This window comes from Hemitrygon akajei, chromosome 8, assembly GCF_048418815.1.
Source record: "Hemitrygon akajei chromosome 8, sHemAka1.3, whole genome shotgun sequence".
In the NCBI taxonomy this organism is placed as follows: Eukaryota; Metazoa; Chordata; class Chondrichthyes; order Myliobatiformes; family Dasyatidae; genus Hemitrygon; species Hemitrygon akajei.
Window position 1 is genome coordinate 170,995,556 of NC_133131.1, and position 14,975 is coordinate 171,010,530.

At 43.5% G+C, this 14,975-nt stretch overlaps 1 protein-coding gene across 2 annotated transcripts in view; it reads right to left on the reverse strand.

Annotated features, from left to right (window-relative positions):
- The window catches only part of arhgap39 (Rho GTPase activating protein 39), a 610,426-nt gene that overhangs the window by 131,832 nt on the left and 463,619 nt on the right, over positions 1–14,975 (reverse strand). Inside the window, exon 8 of one of the 2 annotated variants that reach the window (XM_073055077.1) lies at positions 3,841–3,933. The exons of the other annotated variant lie outside the window; for it this stretch is intronic. Coding sequence (XP_072911178.1) covers positions 3,841–3,933 — 93 coding nt within the window. The remainder of the gene's footprint in view (positions 1–3,840; positions 3,934–14,975) is intronic. 2 annotated transcript variants of the gene reach the window in all.

The following is a 14,975-nucleotide window of genomic DNA, read 5'->3' on the forward strand; positions in this document are numbered from 1 at the left end:
ATATGCAGGACATATCAACAGTTACCAGAAACATTTGAAGTTTTGCTGTACAAGGGGGTCACATCAGTTACTGAAAGCAAAGGTTCACATACTTTTTCCAACAAATACATGTAATATTGGATAATTTTCCCTCAATAAACAAATAAATAAAGATAATGGTTTTTCGTCTTATTTATTTAATTAGGTTCTCTTTATCTAGTTTTAGGACTTACGTGAAGATGTAATCACAGTTTAGGTCATATTTATGCAGAAATTGATAAAATTCTACAGGGTTCACAACTTTCTAGCATCACTGTACAGTTAGTGAACACGACCTCACTATGTTGCCTTCTTTGTGCACTAATTATTTAATTTTTTCATATATGTGACTTATGGTATATTTTATGTATTGCACTGTACTGCTGCAAAAAGAAAACAGATTTTATTATGGTGGTGCTGGTTGCCTGTTATATGTGTGGGAGAGTTTTTAAAGTGGAAAAGCTGTTGGACCGGGACAGTTCCGCTCACTTGACCTTGGAAGTCCAGGTGCAGTGGTACAAGTAGTCTTCACAACTGGGATTTTCCTTAGTTGTAGTGAATAAGCATGATCTCTCCTGTGCCTTTTCGTGCCCTCCGTTCTCCACAGAGCATTGCAAAACTGTCTTCCCGGCCATTGGATCTTACTGCAGATCTCATCTGCCCTGCCCACCAGAGCTGACTTCGCACGCTAGGACAGGTGTGTCTCTGACTTCCCAGGTCTGAGACCTGCTGGTTACCCTCACCTGGCTTAGCCTACTTGTCAAAGTGACATACTATGCAAACAGCTACTTGGAGCCACAGGTATGTCAGTGATAATAAACATGATTCTGACATTGTTAAAATCCATCTAGTAATAGCTGACGAACTCATTTTAGCTGAAGGCAAATAGGACATGATTCTGCACAGGCAGTAAGCCTGGACTGTGAGGAAACCTTTCATTTAATGATTCCCTCTCTGAAAATGACCTTAGCATGATAAGGGGAATCTGATTTTATGTCCATGCCTCCTTGCTGAAGGTCAACATAAAGATGATCTGTCGAGTTCATAAAATCTTCCACCAATCAACAAGTATTGACGTTTATAAAGGGGTCGACCCACTCATCGTCCTGATCCAGACTGGGTGGTTAGAAATTGCAACAGCATACAGACAAAGGCAAATTTACAGAGATTATAGAGGAGAAACTGACATCTGAGACGACTCATGCATCAATTAGGATATCCTTTCATCAAGCCAGTAAATTAATCCTGCAAATTATCTTTAACAAAGGACTTTCAATTCCATTAGACAAACTACCCAAGCGTTACTTACGATACCACCCCCACCATCTCCCCGGGATCCCACCTCACCACCCCCAACCTCTCCCCAACTTGCAAATTGCCAAAGTGCAGAAATAGCAACAGATTTGGAAACAGTTACTCCCCAATAAAATGCCAAGCTGAGACAAACACAGGGACACATGGACACAATGTTGAACAGAATCAAAACACGGAACTATTCCATTGTTTTACCACGGCTCAACCACCACAGGCCTGAGAGAAGCAGCAGAGACTCCATAAAATATGCAACGACAGATGGATGGCTGGGTGTGCACAAAGGGTTTGGATTTCCCACTCGAGATTGTCTTTCACACACAGTTCTCTTCAACCACAAAATGGAAGTGAAACTTTTTCCTTGATGGGACAGCAGAGTTGTGTAATGCTATTACAGTGCCAGCAACACTGGTTCAATTCACACTGCTGTCTGTGAGCACTTTGTATGTTCTCCCACATCCAAAGATGTAAGGGAGTGACTATTCTATGTTGGAGGCAGAAACATGGCAACTCTTGCCGGCTGCCCCAGCACATCTTTGGACTCTGTTGGTCATTGATGCAAACGTATCATTTCACTGTGTGTTACATGTACATGTGATAAATAAAGATAGTCTTAAAAATCTTAATCCTATATTCTTCATTTTACATTTCCACTGAAAAATAGCTCCTGGCTCACAAAGAAAGCTGCACTGGACTGTCCCAGCAGGGGCGGGGGGAGGGCAGAGATGGTGGTGGAGGGGAGTAGTTCTGGGGAATTGTTTTGAAGAAGGAAGATGAGTTATGGGGAGAAAAGTGATGAGGAGTGGTATCCAGTTTTTGTGTCAATGGAGAAATTTGCCAGCCAGTAAATAACATTGTCTGGATCTCAGCATCTAGTCACCCTATGACTGGAAAGGTGTGGAGGCTTCGGAGAAGGTGCAGAAGAGGTTTACCATGATGCTGATTGGATTAGAGGGTATGAGCTACAGGGAGAGTTAGTCAAATTTAGGCTGTTTTCTCAGGAGCCTAAGAGGCTGAGGGGAGATCTGATAGAAGGGTATCACAGATGGCTGTGGAGGCCAGTAATTCAGTATGTTTAAAGCAGAGGCTGATAAGTACTTGATTAGTCAGTGTGTGAAAGGTTACGGGGAGAAGGCAAGACAATGGGGTTGAGAGGTATAATAAATCAGCCATGATGGAATGGGAGAGCAGATTTAATAGGCTGAATCCCTAATTCTGCTCCTATGTCTTATGGTAAATTCAGAATCCTATACCCGGGTAGAAATGTCAAATTCATTTAATTCATACAGGAGGTGTGTGGGCTATTTTTTTATAAACAGAGAGTGAAGGGTGCCTGGAATGGGCTGCCAGGGTGGTGGTGGAAGCAGATACATTAGTGGTGTTTACAAGGCTGTTAGACATATGAATATTCAGAGAATGAAGAGATATGGATTATGTACAGGCAGATGAGATTTTGTTTAATTCAGCATCGTGTTGGCCTTTTCCTGTGCTGAATTGTTTTATAATGGCAAAACTCACACTAAACCTACAAGCTTCACTGAACCTAAGATAAACGGACCTTCTTAATTTGGCAAGCTCACTAATACAATATCACCTCTGTAGAAATCCAGCCTTCCTAAGCAATACACTTCTGTAATGAAAATATCGATGTCCAGCATGCTTGGAATTCCCACCTCTCACTAACAGCCTAATCTTTACAGATGGATCTCTGAATTATTTCATGATGTTTTAGCATTTTTTCGAAATGGTTTTCTCTTAATTCCACTTTGCTTTCTGAAAATGAATGATCAGTACCAAAGGGAAAACCAGAGAGAAAGGGAATTTGAGGCAATATTAGAGAATGTCATCTAAGGGGAAAAGAGGGAATTTGAGGTGGTGTTAGAGAGTGTTACTCGTGCAGGGAAAAAGGAATTTGAGGTGGTGTTAGGGAACATTATCCATGTGAGGACAAGGGAATTTGAAGCAATATTAGGAAGTGTTATCCATGTGGAGAAATGGGAATTGGAGATAATGTTCGGCAGCATTATCCATATGGTGAAAAAGGAATTTCAGGTGATGTTAGGGAGCGTTATCCATGTGGGGAAAGGGAATTTGAGACAATTATAGAGAGTATAATGGGAAAGATTTCAATTTGAGATGCAAATGACATCTTTCTATCAGGACTCCCATTTGTGACAAACTTCTTTTTGAGGATATAAATGAACATTATGGTGAAATTATTTCCTGGAACAATAACATTTTCAAAATTGTCTCAAAGAAGAGATCACATCTCACCATCTGGCTCAGGAAATCCAAAACCTTTCAGCAATACCTTAAATTAGCAGAGGGGCTAATCAAGATTTGCTTCACAGCCCTGGCTGTGTGCCTTCAGAATGGGCCGTTCCTCTACCCTGTTGCCCTGTGACCCTTGCGCTGCATCGTAAGATGGTGCAAAGCGGAAGGAAGAGCAGTGCAAGCACATGCAGATGGACACTGGGCCGAATCACGCTGGCTTTCAGCCTCAAGGCCTACCATCGGCATCCGCAATACAAGGCTTTGATTTCTTTCGCAATTTCACTCTCTTCTTATCTTTCCTTTCCTGGAGCTCTGTTATGTGCTGTGTCACTGGCAAAATAAATGAAAGTTTCAACAAAATGTAAAACCCCCCCAAAAAATACAGGATCTGCTGTTCGAACAGGATATCATAAAGTGAAATAGAGATAAATCCTTTTGACGTTGCTACCAAATATATCCAAATATCCTGTTTCTTCCTTGTTAGCCCTCCAGTACCCAGACCCCACAAATAATTATCTAATATATTTCAGAATCCACTAATTTAAAAAAAATTCAAGAAGTTAATCACAGGCAAGACTGGCACTTTCCTCTTCTAAAAGTGGTGAGCAACATTCTATCGAGGGTTCCCAACCTCTTTTATGCCATGGACCCCCACCATTAACTGAGGGATCCATGGACCCCATGTTGGGAACCCCTGCTCTAGATAATGGTGTGTCTGCTTCTTCTACTTCAGTGGGCAGTTCAGAATTAATTACTTAGAACCTGGGGTCACATTAATGCCAGTCAGGGTAAGGAGTACAGAATCCCTTCACTAAAGGTGTGAAATGGATGGGATGTTACAGCTGTCTGGTAATAAACAAAGTCATTATTGATGTGAGATTTTAAATTCATATTTATTTTACCACTTAAATTTTGGGCGGCACAGTAGTACAGTGGTTTAGATGCCACTTTACAGTATCAGTGACAGGGTAAAATTCTTGCTGATGTCTGTAAGGAATTTGTACATCCTCCCTGTGACCACATGGGTTTCCTCTGGGTGCTCTGGTTTCATCCCACAGTCCAAAGACGTACTGGTTGGTAGGTTAATCTGTCATTGTAAATTGTTCTGTGAGTAGGTGAAGGTTAAATTGGTGAATTGATGGGTGCCACAGCTCAAAGGGCTGTTCTGCATTGTATTTCAATAAGTAGATAAAATAAATAAATTTAAGTTCCTCAGTAGCATTAACATGAATCAAACTCATGTTTCCAGATAATCAGTTGTTGGATTAGATCGTAAAATTGTTATTTTTCTTGTATTTTAACTTTTCCTCTGTTTGCTTGTATTTTATATAATCACCTATATGTGTGTAATTTTTCAGTGAATATGTCATTTAATTAATTCTGTTTTTGTATTGTCATCACAGGAAAAGCCTTCCCCACCACTGAGCACACTTAGAAGGAGCACTGCCACAAGAAAGCAACATCCATCATCCAGGGCCAGGCCTCTCGTCTCACTGCTGCCGTTAGGAAGGAGGGTCCCACATCACCAGGTTCAAGAACAGTTCTTACCCCTCAACTATAAGGCTCCTGAATTGTTATGGAAGATTTCACTCATCTCAACACAAAACTGATTCCATAACATATGGACACATTTTCAAGGACTCTACAGCTCACGTTTTTATTGTTATTTATTTATGTATTGATTAATATTATTATGTGTATTTGCAGTTTGTCTTCATTTGCGCATTGGTTATTTGTCAATCTTTGTGCATAGTTTTTCATTGATTCTATTGTATTTCATTTTATTGTATATATAATTTGATAATAGATTTACTTTGAATTTGTCTCTCCATTTCTCTGCATGTGCCACACCACTAAATGTGACTATTTCATGGGCTGCTACTCACCACTGCAGCGTACTTTATCTCTTTAGTGAGCTAGTTTTAGTACGAGACCATCATGACTTTGTTGTTTCAAAGGTTCAAAGGTTCATTTTATTGTCAAAGTATGCACGTACAATACCGCTCTGACATTTATCTTCTCCAGATAGCTACTAAATACAGAAAAACCATGGGTCTTGATGAAAGAAGACATCAACTCTCTCCACAGCACAAAAAAGAAAGAACATTCACAGACCCCAAAAATCTCCCACAACCCTGTCACTCACAGAAAAGAACAGCGACAATAACAACCGACAGCCACACTTACAGAAAACAGCGGCAGTAGCTCCAAACCTTCATCGCGCTCCCCCTACACACAAAAAACTAACAAATCTCCAATCAGCCACAAGAAAGAAGACAGTGAAAAACTGAAGGAAACCAATATAAAGAACAGACAAATAATCACATAAATTTCAGAATATCGGAGACTTTTTGTCAGAAGCATACGAGGAGAGCAGCCGTATGAACTCAGTCCTTCCGTAAAGTAAGTGCCAACCCAGGTCTGAATGTTGCCGATCCTGGGCTGAATGTGCCGATCCAGCAGTTGACCCTCTCCACACTCACCTCGGTACTTCAATCTTCCTCTTCGCTTTGAGATGGAGTTGTTCATGACCCCACTCCTTTTCTCTGGCCTTTTCCACGAGTCAGCTTGTATCCTTGGTTCTTTTTGGTCCCCCGTCTCTGATCTCCGTCTGGCAGCTCTCTGGACACAGCATCGTGCCAAATCCTTCAACTGAGTTCCAAACTATACATCACAAGCTCCAGTAATTTCCGTAACACAAACGAGACAAGAAGAACAAGCAGAAGGAGGAAAAGTGAAATAATTGGAAGGGTTTGCTATCTGAAAGATGTCACCTGAGGAATCGTTGTCCACTGGCACCATCTTGATCGGAAGTCCTTTTCTTTGATAACCTTCTTCGCTTCCTCTCACTCTCTTAGAGTGAGTTTGTCACTTTTACCTTTTATTGTTATGAATCCCTAATATAACAATTAATTACAAGAAGTACGTCTCATTCTTGACCTCCAGGTCCAATATGGTCCAGACATCTGGGTTAAAGATGCAGTTCTTAACCACTTTGTCACCATACCTATACAAGGCAAGAATGTAATGCTGAGGCTTTATAAGGCATTGGTCAGACCACACTTGGAATACAGTGAACAGTTTTGGGCCCGTAATCTAAGAAAGGATGTGCTGGCATTGGAGAGAGTCCAGAACAGGTTCACGAAAATGATCTAGGAATTAAAGGGTTAGTGTATGAGGAGCATTTGATGGCTCTGGGCTTGTACTTCCTGGAGTTTAGAAGAATGAGGGGACCTTACTGAAAACTTTCGAATGCTGAAAGGCTGAGATAGAGTGGGCCTGGAGAAGATTTTTCCTATAATGGACCATAGGGCATAGACTCAAAATAAAAGTACATCCCTTTAGAACAGAAATGAGAAGGAATTTCTTAAGCCATGGGTTGGTGAATCTCTGGAACTCATTACCACAGGTGGCTGTGGAGGCCAAGACTTTGGGTATATTTAAAGTGGAGGTTATGGGGAGAAAGTAGGAGAATAGGGTTGGGTTGGGGGGGGGGGGGAATAAACCAACATGATGGAATGGTAAAGCAGATGGCTTAATTTTACTCTGATGTCTTATGGTCATACTAAACTTCTTCCACACCCCTTTCAAGGCAATGATTCCAGATTACAAGTTGTTTCACATACAACTTTTGACTGTATTTAGGTTTTCTGTGTGAAGGGCAGACTTTTAAACAGTACGTCTGGACCTGTTGCAAGGGGACCACATCTTAACTGGGAGAATGATAACTTCTTGTTTCTAGACATTTTTCAGCAATGAAAACAGAGATCACTGGAAATACTCAGCAGGTCAGGCAGCTTTTGCAGAGAGAGAAAGAGAGTTTTAAGTCAGTGGCCTTTCATGTGACTTTCATATGTTCTTTGGAAACTGGAGGCCGAAAGAGATGGCCTGTCCTATGGTTAGAGTGTGGAAGTTGTGGAAATGGTTAAAGACAATATCAAGACAAGACCCATTCCAATTCCAATTCCCATTCTTGAGCAGTTGTAGTCAAGTGAGACATTTGGGGTTGACAGCACTAGTGTGTACTCAAGTCATACTCAAGACTTTTGGGCAAGATAGCAAAAGCAAATAAAGTATCCTCAGGAGACAGCTTCCACATAGTCAATTATTTCACTTTTTCTATGACTTCTACTTGTTCTTTTTATCTTAAATGTGTTTCAGAAACTGTCGCAGCCTGGGACTTACAGTTTGGAGTTTGATCGAGTGATCTAGTGCTCTACTGTCCCCAAGAAACTTCCAGGAGAGGACGAGCTGCCTCGAGGAGAAGTCCGGAGATCTGCTGGGGTCATCTATTGTGTTTGGTGTTCTCGATGTGGCCACCTCTACAGTGGTGAAACCCAACGTAAATTGGGGGACAGCTTCGTTGAACATTCTCCTCCATCTGCCAAAAGTGGAACTTCTTGGTAGCCAAACATTTTAATTCCAATTCCCATTCTGTCATGTCGGTCCATGGCCTCCTCTTGTGCCACGATGAGGGTGCCCTCAGAGAGGAGGAGCAACATCTTATATTCCGTCCAAGTAACCTCCAACCTGATGGCATGGACATCTATTTCTCTTCCCGGTAAAAAAAATTCTCTCCCCCTCCCTATTTTCCTATTCTCTACTCAGGCCACTTACTTCTTCTCACCTGCCTATCACCTTCCACTGGGTCCCCTCCTCCTTCCGTTTCTCCTATGGTCCATTCTCCTCCCCTATCAGATTCCTTCCTCTCCAGTCCTTTACCTTTCCCATCCACCGTGCTTCACTGTTTATTCATTTCTATAGATGCTGCCTGAACTGTTGAGATTCCTCTGGCATTTTGTGTGTAATGTTATTTTAGTTATGTTATTTTATTATTGGTGACGACAAGACAACTGTGTATGTGTGTGGGTGCATTGGAGGGAGGAACTTGGCTTGCTTTGACATTTGTCATGTTCTGTGTTCTGCTGAACATTGTGAGCATGATACGTTAGCGCTGGAATGCTAACACTTATGCGACACTTATGGGCTGCTGCCAGCACGTCCTTAGGTCTGTTGGTTATTAATGCAAATTATGCATTTCACTGTATGTTTCAATGTACATGTGACAAATATATCTGATTTTGTTCTGACTGGGGACAGTTTTAAATGAAACACACTTAACGTTGCAATGAAATGAGTGACAGAGGGAACAAAAAGTTGGGGAGACTGAATGTTGTAAGGAGTAGTTATGCCAACTCAGAGAGCATGAAAATCTGCATTCTGGAAAGTCTAGGGCTTACACTATGAAATTATGATGCCACGCTAGCGTAGTGGTTAGTGTGACGCTATTATAGCTCAGGGCGTTGGAGTTCAGAGTTCAATTCCAACATCATCTGCAAGGAGTTTGCACGTGCTTCCTGTGGAAGGCATTTGTTTCCTCTGGGTGCTCTGGTTTCCTCCCACATTCCTAAGACGTACTGGTTGGTAGATCATTGGCTTTTGTAAATTGTGTCATGATCAGGCTAGGGTTGAGTCAGGGGCTGCTGGAGCAGCGTGACTTGAAGGGCCAGAAGAACCTATTCCACACTAACTCTAGGGCATTAGGGAATGTAATGGAACAGAGGTACCACTGTGTATGAGTGCATAGTTCATTAAAAGCAGTACCGTAAGTAGGCAGGGTGGTGAAAAAGTTATAAGGAAAGGTTGATAAGATGGATGGTTACAGTCTTTTCGCTAAGGTAGGGGAAACCAAAACAGGTTTACGGTGAGAGGGGGAATATTTAAAAGGGAACTGAGGGGCAACGTTTTCACTCAGAGGGTGGTCATATATGGAATGAGCTGTTAGTGAAGTGCTTGAGGCAGGTATATTAGAATCATTTAAGAAGCTCTTGGAAAGTTACATGGAGGGGTGGGGCTTGGAGGGATATTTGCCCAAACACAAGAAATTTGGACTAGCTGTGCGGGCAATGTGGTCAGCACGGACTGGTTGGGACAAAAGGCCTGTATCCATACTGTATTGCTCTACAACACTATGAAGTACAACTCTAAATAGGAGGTGATGAATGCCTGAGGAGATATGAGAGGAATTTCTTTAGCCAGAGGGTAGTGAATCTGTGGAATTCATTGCTACATCATCGGCTATTTTTAAAGTGGAGGTTGAGGAGGAGGAGCTAAAGATGGCGCCAGAAGTCAACTTCTTCCAGTTCATCTGTGAAAAAGTTTAAGTTATTCTCTTTAATGTCTCTTCTTTCCTTTTCAAGGTGGCTGGGGTCCTGTCAAAACTGTGGTTCTCCATGGCGGTGGGTTCCTGCTCTGGGAGCTCCCCTGGCACGCTAGCATCTCCAGGAGCAGCCCGGAAGACATGCTCTGTGGATGGCCCAATTCCTTGCCAGTGTCGCTGACTGAAGTGTCGTGGGAGATCGGAATGTCGAGACGGCAGTGTACATTGCTGTTGAAATCAGCGATGCTGCTGACTGTAACACTGAAACAGCAAGCTGTTGGTCTCCCCTCTTGCTGTGGCAGGAGTGATCCCTTTCTCTCCCTCGTTAGTGTGGGATGTTGAAGTGTTGGGATGAACAGTGTTTTTCTTGATGGACTCTAGATCAGGCTCTCTTTGGGGGCTTTGTTATTGCCTGCGTGGCGGATAGTGGGGGCTGATGTTTTTGCTGAGGCAGGTGGGGAAGGGGGGGAGGGGACTTCAGGGTTCTAACATTTTCCTGTCATTCATCCTTTGAGTTTTTCTCATTTCGAGGATGTCTGCAAAGAGTAAGAATTTCAGGTGTAAATTAAATGGAGCCATTGAACCATCAATTAGGTTCTTGATTAGTAAGAGTGTCAAAGATTATGGGGAGAAGGCAGGAAAATGGGAGTGAGAGGGGAATAAATCATACACAATCAAATGGCAGAATAGACCCAATGGGTCAAATGGCCCAATTCTGCTCCAATGACTTATGGCCTCATGGAAATCAGAAATACTAGAATTCAGAAAAAAACCATAATGGCAGAAATGTGAGACATGAGAATGGAGTGGAAGGTTGTTTGAAATCACTAAAACAGTCCAGAGGGCAGCTGGGAGATGAGGTGTTGTTTCGCGTCCTTACAAGTGGAACTGGAGTCATTAGAGTCAGAGGTCAGAAATGAGGAATTAAGGTCTCAGACAGCCCTGCTTCTTAACACCCCAGTACAGAATACCCTGTATGCAATGAATGCAGTACATTAAACTGGCAGCTACACCAGCAGGTCACCACTTCACCTGGCAGGACGTATGAAGTTATGGCTCTTGGAAAGGCAAAGGGAAGTAAAAGGGTGGTTGCATAAAAAGATGCTAGAAAAAAAGGAATGGGTATTGGTGGAAAAGTAAAATAAGGAGGACTAAGCAGAAGCCATGGATGACCGCAGAGGTGCGTGCGCTGCTGAGGACCTGCGACTCCGCCTTCAGAGCAGGTGACAAGGCAGCTCTAACAACAGCGAGGGCCAAACTGTCCCAGGCCATCAGAGAGGTAAAGCGTGCACACGCCCAGCGAATCCATAGCCACTTCCAGGTCAGCGGCGACACGCGGCGCATGTGGAAGGGCAGTCAGGACAACATCACCTGACTGTGCGGGTGATGCCTCCCTCCCAGGTGCGCTGAATAACTTCTACACTCGTTTTGAGGCGGAAAATGACGTGGTGGCGAGGAAGTCCACCCCTCCTCCAGATGACCAGGTGCTGTGTCTCACTGTGGCCGATGTGAGAAGAACCCTGTGCAGGGTCAACCCACGGAAGGCTGCTGGACCAGACAATATTCCTGGTAGAGTGCTCAGAGGATGGTAGACCAGCTAGCAGATGTTCTCACTGACATCTTCAACATCTCCCTGAGCAGTGCCACCATTCCAACGTGCTTCAAGGCCATCACCATCGTCCCCGTGCCAAAGAAGTCTTCAGTGTCCTGCCTCAATAACTACCAGCCCGTTGCACTCGCAACCATCTTCACAAAGTGTTTCGAGAGCTCGTCATGAGGCATATCAAGACCCTGCTGCCCCCTCACTGGACCCCCTGCAGTTTGCGTACCGTCCCAACCGCTCAACAGGCGACGCCATTGCCATCACCCTCCACCTGGCCCTAACACACCTGGACAAAAAAGACACATACGTTCGGATGCTGTTCATAGACTTCAGTTCAGCATTCAAACACAATCATTCCTCAGAAACTGATTGGAAAGCTGGGCCTACTGGGCCTGAACACCTCCCTCTGCAACTGGATCCTAGACTTCCTGACTGGGAGACCTCAGTCAGTCCGGATTGGAGGCAGCATCTCCAACACCATTACACTGAGCGCGGGGGTCCCCCCAGGGCTGTGCACTCAGTCCACTGCTGTTCACTCTGCTGACCCACGACTGTGCTGCAACACACAGCTCGAACCACATCATCAAGTTCGCCGATGACACGGCCGTGGTGGGTCTCATCAGGAAAAATGATGAGTCAGCATACAGAGAGGAGGTGCAGCAGCTAACAGACTGGTGCAAAGGCAACAACCTGTCTCTGAATGTGAACAAAACAAAAGAGATGGTTGTTGACTTCAGGAGGGCATGAAGCAACCACTCCCCGCTGAACATCAACGGCTCCTCGGTAGAGATCATTAAGAGCACCAAATTTCTTGGTGTTCACCTGGCGGAGAATCTCACCTGGTCCCTCCACAGCAGCTCCATAGCAAAGAAAGCCCAGCAGCATCTTTACTTTCTGCGAAGGCTGAGGAAATTCCATCTCTCACCCCCCCATCTTCATCACATTCCACAGGGGTTGTATTGAGAGCATCCTGAGCAGCTGCATCACTGCCTGGTTCGGAAATTGCACCATCTCGGATCACAAGACCCTGCAGCAGATAGTGAGGTCAGCTGAGAAGATCATCGGGGTCTCTCTGCCCGCCATTACGGACATTTACACTACACACTGCATCCGCAAAGCAAACAGCATTTTGAAGGACCCCACGCACCCCTCAAATAAACTCTTCTCCCTCCTGCCATCTGGGAAAAGGCACTGAAGCATTCGGGCTCTCACGACCAGACTATTTAACAGTTTCTTCCCTCAAGCCATCAGACTCCTCAATACCCAGAGCCTGGACTGACACCTTGCCCTATTGTCCTGTTTATTATTTATTGTAATGCCTGCACTATTTTGTGCACTTTATGCAGTCCTGGGTAGGTCTATAGTCTAGTGTAGTTTTTTTTCTGTGTTGTTTTTCATGTAGTTCAGTGTAGTTTTTGTACTGTTTCATGCAGCACCATGGTCCTGAAAAACGTCTTCTTTTTAATGTGCACTGTACCAGCAGTTATGGTCGAAATGACAATAAAAAGTGACTTGACTTGACTGAGAATTTATAATGGGAGATAAAGAAATAACACTGGAATTAAACAACTATCTTGTGTCTCTCTTCACAGAAGCCACAAAAATCTGCTGGAAATACTAGAATTCACACACAAAAAATGCTGGAGGAACTCAGCAGGCCAGGCAGCATCTATGGAGAGGAATAAACAGTCAGCATTTCAGGCAAAAACCTTCAACAGGACTGGAAAGAAAGGGGGAAGAAGCCAGAATAAGAAATTGAGGGGAGAGGAAGGAGTACAAGCTGGCAGGTGATGGGTGAGACCTGGTGAGGGGGAAGGTGGGTGGGTGGGGGAGAGGCGATGAAGTGAGAAACTGGGAGGGGATAGTTGAAAAAGGTAAAGGGATGAAGAATAAGTATTGTGATAGATCACAGTGGAGTAAGGAAATGAAGAAAATGTTTGAGTAGGAAAAAGTGTTAGAAAAGCTGGTGAGACTAAAGGTTATAAATCCCAAGGACCTGATGACATACAGTACTGTACAAAAGTCTTAGACACATATATAGAGAGCTAGCGAGCTTATGACTTTTTCTCAGTATTGTCATAGTTTTATGTATTGCACTATAATGCTGCCTCAAAGAAAACAAATTTCATAACATATATGAGCAAAGATAAACCTGATTCTGATATGGGAGTGCCAGGGGTAGGGGGTGGGGTTTGCGCAGACACACCCAGCCTTGAGACACCAAGGCGAGGTCATTTGATTCCAAACAATTGGTTTATTAACCATTACAGAATATCTCTCTGGTGCTTTCTGCTCTTTCCTGTCCCCCTTCCCCTTTTCCCAACCATGATTCCCCTCTCCCTGCCCCATTCCCACTCACAGTTCACAATAGAGACCCATATCAAAATCAGGTTTATCATCACTCACATCTGTCATGAAATTTGTTGTTTTTTATGGAAACAGTACAGTGCAATGAATAAAATTACTACAGTACTGTGCAAAAGTTGTCGGCTCTCCAGCTATATATATATATACCTGAGACTTCTGCACAGAACTGTACGTACTGGAGTCATCATTTTCATCCACCTGACTGTGACATTGGTTGAGTTTGTCTCTCTCCAGTCATGTGGCCTGACCTGCTGGGAATTTTAAAACTTCTACATTTCTTTGTATTAGAGATACTCAGCATGAAAACAGGCCTTTTGGCCCAATTCATCCATGCCAACCAAGGTGCCCATCAAAGCTAGTCCCATTTACCCATGTTTGACCCATGTCACTCCCTCTCAACCCTTCCTGCCCATGTACCTCTCCAAACATCTTTTAAAGTCTAATGTACTTCCTCTGGCAGCTCATTCCCTCAGGTTCCTATTAAATCTCTCTCCTCTCACCTTAAACCTATGCCTGCTAGTTCGTAACTCTTCACGCCTGAGGTAAAGACTGCACCCTGTCAATGCCTCTCATGATTTTATACACTTCTATAAGATCACCTTGCGAGTTTCCTATGCTCCGAGGAATAAAGTCCTAGTCTGCCCAACCGCACACTGCAACTCATTCCTTATGCCCCGGCAACATCCTAGCAAATGTTTTCTGCACTCTTTCCAGTTTAATAGCATCGCTCCTACAGCAGCGAGACCAAAACTGAATACAATACTCTAAGGGTGACATCGCCAAAATCTGTTCAACTGCAGGTAATATCTCAACTGCGGTACTCAGTATCCTGACAGATGAAAGCCAGTATGCCAAAAGCCTTCTCCACCATCCTGTCCACCTGTGACACTGTGGGTATTCTCAATCCCTCACACAGTTTTTGTCACCTTTCTCTCTGTTTAACCACCCCATTAATCCATTGACTCAGTGATATCTACAACTGAACCGAACCGTATTGAAATAAGCCTTTTGTGTTTTATATTCTGTTTTTGATCGTTTTTTTTTTGTTTTCGTAGGAGTGATGGAGTGTTTGATGGTTTTCTGTGAACAGGTTGGTTCCATGGTTCTTTGCTTCATGAATGTCTGTGGGGACGATGAAATTCAGGGATGTATAATGCATATACTTTGATAATAAATGTACTTTGAACTTCTGAACTTTGAACTTATCTCCAGAACCACCCTGGTCTCACCTTATCAGAGTAT